Below are 14,328 nucleotides of genomic sequence, written 5' to 3' on the forward strand. Positions count from 1 at the left end.
CGAACCTTTAATCTCCGCTCGAGCCTCTTACAGCCGCGCTGAAAGAAGAACGCGATTCGAACTTGAATGGAGGCGATAATTCGTCTGCCAGGCGATTTAGAACGACTGCGGGGATGGGAATGAAAAAGAAAAAAAAAAGAGAAACAAATGGAGTGAAAGAATTCTAATTAACAAACGACACGTATATACACGTATATACGTCGTTATACGTTGACAAGTATCGTCCCTCGTTCCCACAAAATCATCCAATGATCGCACCTGGGCCTACTCGGCTTCTCCCACGGAACAGGTTGATCATTTTTGATTTGACGCGTTGCCGCGTTCGCTCGGCCGTGGTGGGTGTGTCGGGTAACAAGAACGGCGCTAGAGAAGCGTGTTGAGATGGAAACCGCGAACGTAGAATCGTCTGGATAATCCGCGGTTATCTCCCTTCTCTGAACGCTGCTAACATTACCCCTTCCCCCGTGTTGCTCGGCTCTCGTTATCGTTGCTGTTCGGCGTCGTATCCGCTCGGATTGAGCGAGGCGGAGCGATTACTTGGTTATCACCGCAACCACCGGACCACTCGGTGAGCGAACGTTCCACGGTGGACCAGCTCGGCAAAGCCGGATCGATCTCTCTCGGTAACCTACTCGACTTCTCGCGACTTCTCTCGACAAGAAAAGATCGGTTACGCTGCGGCCATTTAATCGCACTTGTCGTCACGATCGTCCGTGGTACGCGTCGTTTGTACGGGCAATAGCACAAGAAGGTAGAGCACGATCGGGCTCGGATCGAGAGGAATGGTCGTTTGATAGAGGAAGAAATCGGTGGTGAACATCGGTCGGAGACGTTTCGAACGAGGCAGAGAGCAGGAAGCGAGAAGGAGAAGAGAAATCGGGGGGATGTGCTGGCGCTGATCGGCCGAGAGGTTCCGATCGCCAGAGTGCCGCGTGCCATTTAATCGCCGATTAATGGTGGCCGATGTTTAATGAGTGTCGGTGATGACAGATGTGTTTTGCTGCCGTGTTTCGTTCGCCGCCGTCGTCGTCGGTCGCGAAGTGTGACTTGCCCCTGACATCCACGCGTCCACGCACTGTCCCCGCGGGACAGCCACGGTGAAGTCGGCGAGTATTCGTCGTGAGTCGAATCTCCGCGATCTCGGATAACACGCAGAGAGAAAATGTACAGAGCGATCGGGATTCACCTGCTTCTGATCGTCTTCCTCCGCTACCAAGGTGAGTCTCCTCGAGGCTGATCTTGAGGTTGATATTGAACTCTACGCCGGCGTTAATTGGCGACTCGCTTGACGATCGCGCGTAATGCACCGGGAAATTGGCCAATTTGCTAAAATTGAGTCGGACTTGTATTGCTACTTGTCACGCGACGTTCTCATCAACCGCACCTGATCGTTCGACCCTCGTCGATTCTCGCCGAAATGGACCAGACAGCCGCCTCATCCGTGTCTCTGATTTTCTTTTCAGCGCTCGGTTTGATACTGGAGGAAGAGAAGGAGCCGAATTACCTGAACGCAGGAGTCGGAGAGTACGCGGTATTTAATTGCGACTTGGACTTTCCGCACGAGACCCCGATTCCCTACATCCTTCAATGGAATCGTGACGTAAGTGCGGCAACATTGACTTCACGGCTAATTTCAATGTAGCGTCGCGCAGTGGCTACCTTTTATGAATCTACGTGGATGAAACGAAAACAACGAAGATGTATCGAGAATATTCCATTCGAGCAACAACGAGCCACTAAATTATCTAAATCGAATTTCGTTCGTACGTGATAGATACTACGCAAAAATACCAAATACAAGAGATGTACAGTTACTATAAACAAATTAATTAACTTGTTTGCATCGCTCGTTAAAACTCCAAATATATACAAGAACGCCAAAGGTAAATTCAAGAAAATTTACAGAAAGTATCGCTTAACAAATCAAACCGAGCCGCGTAGATTGTTTGATTTGACCGCTGCGCGACGATTTCATCTCGTGGGCTTCATCCCGTGGCCGCGTGAGACACGAACGTAAAAGAACGGCGAAACGATACTACGCAACTTTGATAAATAATATTATTCCACCCGGCACGCGAAAATCTCGACTTGCTTACGGATTACGCGGTCTGCGGTTAACCGGGGAAGATGAGACTTTTACTCGTCCAAATGTATCGGTATCGGTATCGCTCGGTACTCGATCTTGGTCCGAGGAAATCGATAATCCGTCTCAAGGAGAAGATTTCGTTCCTCGTTGTAATTCGATCGAGGACAATTTACGTTCTGTTACCGTTAAGTGTGATTACCAACGACGGCCCATTAAAAGTTAAACAAACGAAGCCTGCCGATTGATTAATCCGCGTTCAGCCGCGCTGGGGATTACGGCGACTGGGGAACAGTTCAACACGCGTTAAAAAAAAAAAAAAAAAAAAAGCGCTCGCTCAAGGCAAGGTAGGCGATACAGTTTCTTTGAAAAACGTCTACCTAATTCGATCGGCGTGGGAAGCACACGTGCCCCGATCTAGATTTCCGTGACACCGAGTCTCGATTTCGAGGCGTCGCGCAATATCTTCGACGTCCGCCGGATACAATACTAATGCGGTTGCGATTGCACAATTTCGTGCCGCGATTTTCTCGCCGCACGACGGCCAATTTCAACGATCTAGGTAAACATTAAGCGACGTATTCGTACATTTCTTGCTGCTGCTGTTTGATTTTTTTGTAAATTCACAGCTTCAGCTGACGGAATAAGAAACAAGATTAATAAAATAAATATGCAGTACAAGACTTGAATGTACACTGCTCGATGAAAGAATTGCTACATCTTGAAGGCGAAGTCACGCAATTTTTCGATCGCAGTCTTTCGTAAAATTTCACGTTCGAATTTTGCAAAAGTTAAAGTGGTTAATTTTTTTTAGCTCGAATTGTGATTTTCAGACTTACGAAACGCTACAAGTGAACAGTGTATAACGATTTTAAACTGTAAGAAAAGCTTTCGAACCATTTCCAAAATATTGATATTTTTGTGAATTCGTAAAACTAAACACTGTGCGTCTCTCGATCAAATAATTTCGTAGATCGTGTAATGTCGTGTCACGTAAAATGTCGAATTGGTGTTCATTCAATTCGAGAGTCGATTTGTTCGGTTGCTATTCTCTGATTGGAGATTGTTTGGTATCTCTGGAGAGCTTATTACATACTGCATTCGGAAAGGTGTTCTCCGTTTGAATTTTATTTTTTTTCTTTTTTTCTAACTTTTGCAATTTCGTACTCTTTTCTATACAGGAACTTTCAGAATTAGATTGCAAAATTCTCTCTCGTCCATCTTTAGGTATTCACCAAATATCTCTCCAACAGATTTTGACTTTTTCAAAAGTTTATAATCATTCTTGAATTCAGAAAATATTCAAAGACAGTGTAACTTGGGCCTTCGAAGGTTTTGTTGTTTCTAAAAGGCAAGGTTTCTTCGAAATTTTTCGTATATATTCTTCGTTAGAACGTCATGGATACGTAAATGGCGCCGTTGTTTCGATTCAAGTCGAAAGTAATTTCCAAAAATATACAACACAGACAAAAAGCCGGGTTCTACTTTCGCGTTTCTGACTTCTTCGTCGTACGTGTGTTTAACATTTTGACAATTCCATCGAGAAATCGTTGGAATTTGTCGGAAAATCTTTCGACGAGCCGAAAGCGGAAGCGTTAAAGGGACATCGGTTGATCGCGTTGGTTTCCTGTTCGCGGCGAAGAGGCGTCGTTCTTTCGCGGATGTTGCATTGGACGCGCGTGCAGCCGCGTGCAGCCGGAAACAGATTGAGCGTCGCACATGGCTACCGCATAAAATCAAGTGGAACTTAACCTGATTGGTCCCTGATGCGTATGCAAAACAGGTGCTCGGTCCCTCTCTGTCTGTCGAACGTTGGTAATTGGAGTACGGGACGTAAGGCTGCATTATATTTAGTCACGAGTCGAGTCCGCGACACGAGGGGTCCCCAACCAGTGGGTCACTGCTAACGCATTGTCAGACGATTAGGGACGATTAGCGGCCTTTTCGCCAGCCTCGTTTTGACCGCCAGGGCTCCCTAGATTTCAGCGTTTTTCATTTTCACCGGAGGACGCACGTGTCCCCAACGTGCCTCCAGTCTCTCGCCTTCTTCTTCTTCTTCTTCTTCTTCTTCTTCTTCTTCTTCTTCTTATCTTTTTTCTATCTTCTCCCCCGGCGTAGCTCTGACTTGGAAACGCGACACTTCCGACGTCTCTCGTGTTGCAGTTGCAACGCGGATCGAGACGCGGTTATGAAATCGATTGTCTCCTCGGTGCCGGCCTCGCGGACGTAATCGTATGTCGGATGCGAATCTAGATCGATAAATTAGTTGGAAATCGCGCTCTCTGCGAGACCCAGGACGAGAAATCATTCGCATCTACGATGAACAGGGGCACGAATCGGTTCGCATCGTCGACGCGAATTCTCATCCTCTCGTCTGACACCTCATCTGCGATCGTTGCAGGGTCGAACGATCTTTTCATGGTACAACGGATATCCGTCGGTGGAACCGCGCTACGTGGGTCGCGTCCACCTTTTAGAAGACGCGGTTGGCCGTGGCTACGGCCAGGGCAGCATCAATCTCACGAACATCCGTGAGAGCGATCAGGGATGGTACGAGTGTCGGGTGATCTTCCCGAACAGGACGCCCAACTCCAGGAACAACGGGACGTGGTTCCACCTCGCAATAGATGGTAAGGTTCCCGCACACTTTCTCGCATCCTATGCGTTTAATCGGCTAATTCGATAACACCAAGTGGCGAAGGGAATTAACGCAGTTAAACGCCGACTGACTAACCCTGAGCACTGAATTGGGTCACTTGGCTGGACTACCAACGCTAACGCTGCGCTGGACGAAGCAGAGGCTCGTGACCGTGAAACCGTTCTGGATTTCCGGCAACGAGGAAGTAAACGTTTATACGCCTAACTTTACTTTTCACACGCTAGTGTCTCTCTCTCTCTCTCTCTCTCTCTCTCTCTCTCTCTCTCTCTCTCTCTCTCTCTCTTTCTTTCTCTTTCTCTGTTTCTTTTTTCTTTCTTTCCTTGTCAAGAATCGATCTTAATTCCTATGAGAAAACGGGAACAATTGCTTCGAGCGTCGAACACACGGAGTTTCGTTCGTTCCAACTTCGCGGCGCGAAGCTAGGCTCCGATGATTCACTCGTTAAGTCGAACGGAATTCTGGTTTTTGCCGCTGAACCGTTCCGTTGAACGTTAATGGGGGAATTGAGTCATCGTGAGCATTCATCGTACGCAGTTGATTGTCGTAGATACCGATCGCGAAATTGACTGGCTCCCGATACAATGAACCCGCTTGATCAGACGCAACGGATATGTAATGTAATTCTGCACGCAAAAAAAGGCGCGCCCCTTCCTAGAGTAAAGAAAACAAAAGAAAAAAAACAAAAAAAAGAAGAAACGGACAATAAAGTAACGGGAAACGGGTAGCGTGGCGAGAAAGAGTTTCCGTGGTTCGTCGCTGAAAGAACACAATGCCTCTGTCACGCACCGAATCGAAATAACACTTTGACGTTGTTCTGTGCACAGACAATTCACGGTGGCAAACGCGCCGATTAACCAACACGAATGTGCACTAGATCGATTGACGCGTTGCAACCGCTGCGACTAAAGCGAATTAACCGTTTCGAGAGAGAGAAAAAAAAAAAAAGAGAAAAGAAAAAAGATTAATCCCCGCCTTATTGCCGGCCGACTAAAACTAGAAAAACGAAACGATTTGATGTAACGCTGATGCTTACTAACCTGAAACTGGGCAGACTCGTTAAATCGTTCAACCCAGGTGCGTCGCCGTTTCCGACGTCTGTTCCAGGCGAGAATCTGCTGGCGGTGCCGCCCGTCAACAAGACTGTAATGGAGGGTGAATCCGTCAGTTTCGACTGCGTGGCCAAAGGGGAGAAGTCGGTTGTTAGCTGGTTCCGCGAGGGCGTGGAAATTACAGAAATCGAGGTAACGTTTGTCCATCGATCACAGATACATGTCCATTCAACAGTTTTCGTTCTCGGGAGTACTCTGAAACTCTGTGTCTATTTAACACGTTCATGTTCTGGCTAAGTTTGTTCCTTCTGGCAACTTTTGTGTAATTGATAGTGGATATTATTGTTCAAGCTTCCCCCCATAAGTTTAATATTGTATTTAGGTCCATTTCCAATTTAAATAATGCTTTTAAAAATACAATTGGAAACATACGTGTGAGTCACCGGTGGTTCATTCTAATTTCACCTGATGATGAGAATTACATGTGAATCATCCGAGTGGTTAGCCTTAATTAACATATTATACTATATCATATCATCATGTAACTTAAATATTGCATTGATATATTCAAAGTATTTAAATTCTTTTCGAATTTAAGTTTCTATAAATCAACATGTATTATAATAAAACTGACTGAATCAATGAAGTGTGATTGTGAATTGTGACAGCTACACCCAAAATTCGAAACTTGTGTGAAGCAACTCTTCGACGATGATACATTATCTCTATTTTCATTTGACAACAAGTAACAGCGGCGGTCACGTTTCAAATACATAATTGCAACGATCCTCTCGCGTAATTCAATTGCGAAAATTACTCTCGAGTTTTTATTCTCAAATGAACGTACGACGATGAAGACCGTCGAATGCTCGACATTGATTTTCGACCGATTTCTAACAGGATCTTAAAAGAAGAGCGTCCATCGCCGAGGATGGGACGTTGACCATCAATTCGCCTGCCATGGGTGACCTTGGGGAGTACACTTGCGTGGTGACCGGTGAGACTGGGGATCAGCAGAGTGCCTCGGCCTTCCTCAACGTACAATGCAAGTATCCTCGCAGCCGAAACGATCGTTTTTTCCCTGCGACGAAAACGGGACAGACCTCGACCAGAAATTTATAAAATCGGGTGACCCAAATGCGCGTGCAGTTGTGCACGGTTCGCCCGTGTCAGAGGGTGGAATTGCTCGCGGGGCCGTGATCGCACACTTTCGCCCAGGAAATGAAGTAACAACACTGGCGAAATAATGGGAACAAACGACAATAACGACGCGGTAATCAAAATCGCTGGCGGGCGAAAGTTTAACGAGCGTCGCTCCGATTTCGGCTAACGTTGCCTGGTTTATTTCGAGGACGTCTGATTCCCGATTCATTCATTGGCCTCGAGTTTGACAAAGGATCGTCGCCGATGTTTCAGACAAGGCGAAGGTCATCTACGCTCCCCGGGAGGTCTACCTGCCATACGGGAAACCAGCCCTTCTTGATTGCCACTTCAGGGCAAATCCGCCGCTGACGAACCTACGTTGGGAGAAGGACGGATTCCTCTTCGATCCTTACAACGTTCAGGGCGTCTTCTACAGGAGGAACGGTTCTCTGTACTTCAGCAAAGTGGACGAGACTCATTCCGGAAGTTACACATGCACGCCGTACAACGAGCTGGGCACCGAGGGACCCAGTCCGTCCATCACCGTGGCAAGTATTCTCTTTCTCCTTCATCGGACAATTGCAATTGAACGAAACGCGAGAGGCCCCTCGTCGGGTCGGTCTGGAATTTTTGGGACTGAAAGCGGCGGATTTGCGAGTGTTAATCGCTCCTGTATTTTTCAATTGTTTTCAACTCTCAGAGGGACACAATTCTCGCTATTGACTCAGGAATGTTGTTCGACAGATCGTGCAAAGGCCGCCGGTGTTTACGGTGACTCCGCAGCATTTGTACATAAGGAAATTGGGAGAGAACTTGGAGATACCTTGCGACGCCAGGGATGGTGATCAGGCCCATCGACCGTCGATCGTTTGGTACAAGGTACATATTCTATCAATTATTCCCTTTGGTTTATCCGTTTACTTAATTCGCGTATACACGAAAGTCCCTCTTGAGTGCTTAAAATGATCGGGAGTCTAAAAATTTAATATTAAACGACGAGTACGTGACAAATTAAGAAATTCACCTTCTGTATTTATTCAATTTTATTAATATTATTGTAATTTATATAATACATATATTTGTGTATTACTTGTAATTGTATATATTTGCATATTACATATTATTGTAACATGTTATCCTCCGTGAATCTCTAATAATTATTTTATTATTAATTATAAGAAAGTAGCGGATCTAGCCCTTGCAGAGCCCGAAGCTAATAATCATTGGGACCGCATTTCATTTGAAAGCCTACAAGCTGAATAACAATTAGCTTCATCGCAAAAGTTTACATACTCTACGTAGCTGTGATATAAAGGATATAATAGAAAAATATATAGTCCAATTGTAAGAATAGAATGTTGCCTAATGTTGCCGCAAGGCATCTCTTTACGTTTATATTTTGATTTATCGTAAAAAAAAAAAAGTCGAGGTAAGACTAAAGAGAAATAGCTGGGAAATCTTAAACGTGTATACGGCTAATGAAATCAAGAACGATGAGACGATTAATCTCAATTTCCGTAACAGGATGGCTCGCCAGTACCGCCGGGCAACAGGACCATTATAATTGGCGGCAACTTAACAATCGATAGGATTCAAGAACAGGACAGAGGATTGTATCAATGCGCGGCTAGTAACGAAGCAGCGACCGTCGTTGCCGACACGGAATTAATGGTACTGAACGTTCCTCCGAGGGCGCCGTACAATCTGAGCGCCAACAGCAGCAACAACGCTGTCACCCTAACTTGGGTGCCAGGATACGTGAGGCCCAAGATGGAATACTCGGTTTGGTAAGTAAACTTTCAACGGGAGATAGAATAGAATTTACTTTTTTGCTAAAATATCGAAATATCAATATTAAAATAATATAATAATTATATTGTTGTAATTACTATATAATAAATAATATAATAATTATATTAATTATTATATAATAAATAATAGTTGGTATATAATAAATAATATATAATAATAAATAATAGTTGGTATATAATAAAATTATAATTAATAATTATAACATAAATAATATATAATAATAAATAATAGTAATTATTATATAATAAATAATATAATAATTATATTGTTGTAATTATGTTGTAATTAACGGGAGATAGAATAGAATTTACTTTTTGCTAAAATATCGAAATATCAATATTAAAATAATATAATAATTATATTGTTGTAATTATGTTGTAATTAACGGGAAATAGAATAGAATTTACTTTTTGCTAAAATATCGAAATTATATTCAATATTAAAATAATATAATAATTATATATAATAATTGTTGTAATTATGTTGGATTCCGTGTAATAGAGTCAACACGCTTACAATTTAGAAGAGTTTATTCCTTTACAGTCGTGGTCGTGTATGAAATAGAATGATATACAATGACTTAGAATGTCTTAGAATATGATGAATGTCTAATGCTCTTAACGATATAGAATGTCTCTATTATGATTTAGAATGTTTTATGAGTGAGAATGTCTCTAAAGCATGTCCTTATAGATATTTGGTTATCATCGTCAAGTGGAAGGGGAAGGTGCATAGATGACCAACTATTGGATCTTGCCTAACTATGACTAACTATTCACAGTCCACTTTTATGTGGACTGTTGCTAGCTTATTGTCAGTATTTGCATACATTCAATATTGTCCGGGTTGGTCATCCAACAATTTGTATAATAATAATATGATATTATGACGTTCAGATAATATCAAAGTGTTAGAAATATTTCGTTTTCTTTGTTGAAATAGGTATAGACCGACAGACACCACGGAATGGAGAACGATGAAAATCTTGTCCAGGAAGATCACCGAGGCGACCGTCAACAATTTAAATCCAGGGCGCGAGTACGAGTTCATGGTGCTTAGCCAGGATAAACACGGGGACGGGATGTTTAGTAAAACGTTGCGTATTTTCACACAGCCTAGTATGTATGATTTCATGCAATGCGGTGCTAAAAGTTCAGAATTACGTCAGTCGGAAAGAATTTTTGCCTTTTTCTTCCCTCAGTTGTAACATAGAATCAACCAATGAATTCCGTTAATAACAAATAAAAGAATAAAATTTACTTTTTGCTGAAATAAATTTCAGATTTGATCGATGAGAACTCAGCATCGGAATATCGTAGTCCGCCAGGTAAGTGCGCTTGGATTTGTACAATCTTTTTATTAGACGGTATGTATTATCGCGACATGTTTTCGTTCTGAAAGACGACCGAATGGGCCCACCACTGAACGTCAGGGTACAAGCTACCGTGCAGGGCTATTTAGTCACTTGGGAACCCCCTGCTTACGGAAAGGAACAAGTGAGACTGTACGCGGTTAGGTGGTTCCGAGGACCGTCCGAGCAATTGTACGGAAGAGCAGAAACTACCGACACTTATTACCTAGGTAATAAAAAAATAAAAAAAAAAGTATCGTCTCGATGAAAGAAAAAAAGAATCCAAAGTAGCGTGATTTCAGTTTGCCGTGTATTTAAGATTCTTAATAATCCAATCATTGAATAGTCAAATTTTATCAACTAGAATATCCACTTTATTGCAATCGAGTCGCTAAAGTTATGTCCTTGTTAATTATTAATGTTATTACCCCTTTAAGTTTATACGTAGCCACATTTTGAAAATCGTAATTTTAAGCACTTGTTCATTACAAAAATATTACGTAATGTATTTATAACAATTGTTAGTTGAATGAATGAATGAATGAATCTTTATTTCAGCCTTTCGGCCTAGAAATAGACCTCGGTGCCTTACATTATTCTTTACATTTTGTTTTCCGTTTTAATTCCCTTGGTTGTCAAGTTTTCCCTTCTTACTTTTCCCTTCACATCTAGTATTGCATGCTTTAACCTAACTTTATACTATACATAGACTAATTAGACTAATAGAGAATGATATTTGCACACTGCCTCTACACTTAATATATTTCTCTTTGGTACTATACTTTCTTTACTTGTGTCTCTATATTTAGGATAACAATTGTTAGTTCGCAAATTTTAAATTGGAGTCAACGATTTCTTCTTTTCTTTTTCAGAAAGGAATCAAATTTTGGTTATAGAGAGTTATATATATTTCTATATTTCTAAATCTTCTTGTTACTTCATTCGCAGTCTTTCTCATCAGAATTCAAACACGATATACAACATACAAACGCAATATTATAGTATAAAAAACATACAATTATACAATTCGACGTTTACTCAGAAGCACATAGAATTGACCTTCTTTACTTTCGAGCATCATTTATAATCTCCAGGTAGCACCTGAGATTGTCCCTTCTAGGAACCTAACCTAATCCAAACCTTGCAATTCCTAGAAATTCCGAGGACCTCTTTGTGTCTTATTTCCTTCAACGTGAATCTTTTGTACCACCGACAATAGATTGCTTCAAAATACTACCTGCGGCAAGCTCTACTGCAACCATCTCGAAATACTCTCTTCGTTCGTTCTTCGTCTTAAGTTTATCATATTTAACAAACGTTTACGTTCTGACGATCCATTTATGTTCTTGTATACGTAACGAAAGGAGGAGTTTTTCCCCCGAGAATTTCTGAAGTAAATAAACAATTGTTCCAGTGAAAACCTTGGAAGAGGAGAGCTACTACACGTTCGAGGTGGCCGCGATGTCTATATCGGACGATGTGGCAACGAGCGAACGTGTCAGCCTCGAGGTACCGGCGTATCGTCGAAACAGGGCGATTTCTATGGGAATAGTGGCGGGCATCGGATTTCTGGCAGCAGCTCTGGCCGCCATATGGTGGGCAAGGAAACGTTTCTGCCAGTCCCCGAACGAGAAATAAAGAATGCCTCCCGTAAGGGACGTGGCCTTAGGCGCGTACCAGGAGAAAATCTTTCGACGAACGATCGAAAGTCAGCATATGTATGCACGTGTCTGTGGTCAATACGTTCAGCCGCAAAAAAAAAGAAAAATAAAAAAATAAGTTTCCCTAACGTAGCGATATGGATAGCTGATAGACTACGACGAATTTCGCTTCCCCGAGAAGATCGTCCGAACGAGCCAATGCTCGCCAACTTGTAATCCTTTCTATGTAATATATTATCGATCGTGTAGATGTACGTGTGGGAGGAGAGAGGGAGAGAGAGAGAGAGAGGACCGAGGATGGAAAATTTCGTATATGGGACGGTTTGATTTACTGCGTTTACGTATAAGTTACTACTACTGAGTGTTCTTGCATTGCATCGTGTTACATTATGTATCGTTTAAAAGCTTTATTAGATAAGTGCACGTTTATTAAGGATTAGATGTGGCATTTGGCCGTTATTCCGGCCAAACCGGGCCGCGGGGTACGCCAAGGGGTTCTTAACCCGATAGAAGCGGACAAACGCGTCTCCCAGGCTAGATGACTCGGCTCGGACTATATATGTATACATCCGATACGTTTTTCTATTGTAAATAAAATTGTGTCGATTATTATGCACCTTGCCTCTGACATATTCCTTTGCATCGATCGGATTCATCGATACGGTCCAGTGGAGGTGTTGGATGACCAACCCGGACAATATTGAATGTATGCAAATACTGACAATAAGCTAGCAACAGTCCACATAAAAGTGGACTGTGAATAGTTAGTCATAGTTAGGCAAGATCCAATAGTTGGTCATCTATGCTCCTTCCCCTTCCACTTGACGATGATAACCAAATATCTATAAGGACATGCTTTAGAGACATTCTCACTCATAAAACATCTAAATCAACTAAATCATTATAGAGACATTCTATATCGTTAAGAACAATTAGACATTCATCATATTCTAAGACATTCTAAATCATTGTATATCATCCTATTTCATACACGACCACGACTGTAAGGGAATAAACTCTTCTAAATTGTAATCGTGTTGACTCCATTACACGGAATCCAACAGAGGAATCAAGGGGATTCGGGTCGGGAACTTAGAAATTTCAATCGATCATGAAACTTGATCTCCGTTGTTTCCAAAGATATGAAAAAACTTTGTTAACAAAAATTGCTTAGTACAGAGAGAGAGCCATAATATGGTAATAATAATTTTTTTTTTGTAATTGAAATAGTTTTGAAGATTTCATCCACTTTTTTTAAAAAATAAAACCTTATAATTTGTTATATGATCTTTCATAAAAGAAAGTATTTATATCGAAAGTATTTATATATACATAATATATAGCAGTTGGTTGCAAATTTAAGTAATTACGTACAAAATTGTACAACATTTTCCGTGCTTAAAAATCCGCGGATCCTGAAACAACGAGTACGTGAATATATTCACGTGTTGACAAACGTCTTCTGATACGTAAGTTTGAATACCCGCATATCTTACAATCCAACAAGATAGGCATTCGTCGAAACTGCTTGACTCATGCTCGCTACCGCCGAATTACATTAGATATTCTTGAGACTACAAGACCTTGAGGGGCTTCATAAGCAGCTGAACGATAGCTGAATGATCCAGTTGGAGATAGTGTTTCAACGGGCAACGATACTGGTACTCTACGGTTCTGTTATTTCGTCTTGAGATTCGGTGAAACGTCAATGATTATCTTATTGCTACGTGCATTGCGCACAAAAACACCAATTACAAACCGTGATACGGATAATCGACAAAAGAAACAATTTCGTTGCACAACCGGCTGCATCGGCGGTGATTTCGAGAAAAAGAAATTTCAAAAATCAGCTTTTAAAACTGTTGCAAAGCCGTTTAAGAACGGATGCACAAACAGAAGATCAGAATCGCCGTTTTATCAGCGTTCTTATCGCTGAGAGTTATGTATCCAAGGGGAAAAACCTTTGCCCGCCTGTTTCGCTTTGTAACCACGTCGGACGTCGCGAGTTTCCACACTCAGCTACGCCTGACGATAGGAGGCCGAAGAAATGAAAAATTTCACAGACTCTAGATCGTTGATCGCGTCTGTCATTTATCGCACGTGTCCAGTCGTTTGATAACGATCCATTATTGCCCAGATATGTATCTAATTTTGTTTTATCGCGAGACGGATGGACGTTCGTTCCCGCTTGACGATGAAAAACAAGGTTTCGTGCGGACAGCGCGTTCCACGGTCGTGGGAAGGGGTAAACGCTCGAGGTACAAAATTAATCGCGACGGAATTGCCGAGTCAATTAGCAGACAGAAGCCAGAAGCGTCCTCATGGCTGATATTTGCAAGCGATGCAAACGACACCGCTTGGCAATGAAGAGATCAACGGCTTTGAACCGGATCAGACAGGCGGAGGGGTTGCATCGGGGCACTTCTGTGGCTTACTACCTGTCGCAAGCACAGGCGAGCCTCTTTCCTCCTCTGACAAGCTTGGCATCAGTTTTAGGTCGAGTGTCGTTCGAAACACCTATAATCGGCCGTGGTTGGCCACGGTGTCCTGGCCTATCGTTAGTAACACAA

General features: G+C 42.4%; 1 protein-coding gene across 2 annotated transcripts; it reads left to right on the forward strand.

The window, feature by feature from the left end:
• The first annotated feature begins 510 nt into the window (after positions 1–510).
• On the forward strand, positions 511–12,370 carry LOC122529778 (protein borderless). 2 transcript variants are annotated; one of them, XM_043656209.1, is made up of 12 exons: positions 511–1,217; positions 1,464–1,600; positions 4,485–4,713; positions 5,817–5,983; positions 6,692–6,836; positions 7,208–7,482; positions 7,679–7,813; positions 8,459–8,721; positions 9,689–9,864; positions 10,029–10,073; positions 10,148–10,327; positions 11,512–12,370. In XM_043656209.1, the coding sequence occupies exons 1-12, from the start codon at positions 1,163–1,165 to the stop codon at positions 11,733–11,735; spliced, it is 2,031 nt and encodes a 676-aa protein (XP_043512144.1). In that variant the 5' UTR covers positions 511–1,162; the 3' UTR covers positions 11,736–12,370. The 2 variants fall into 2 exon arrangements, with proteins under 2 accessions (XP_043512144.1, XP_043512146.1); XM_043656211.1 differs by having other exon boundaries at positions 5,847–5,983.
• Positions 12,371–14,328: the final 1,958 nt, after the last annotated feature.

Source organism: Frieseomelitta varia, unplaced genomic scaffold (genome assembly GCF_011392965.1).
Source record: "Frieseomelitta varia isolate USP_RPSP 00005682 unplaced genomic scaffold, Fvar_1.2 scaffold_308, whole genome shotgun sequence".
Taxonomy (NCBI): Eukaryota; Metazoa; Arthropoda; class Insecta; order Hymenoptera; family Apidae; genus Frieseomelitta; species Frieseomelitta varia.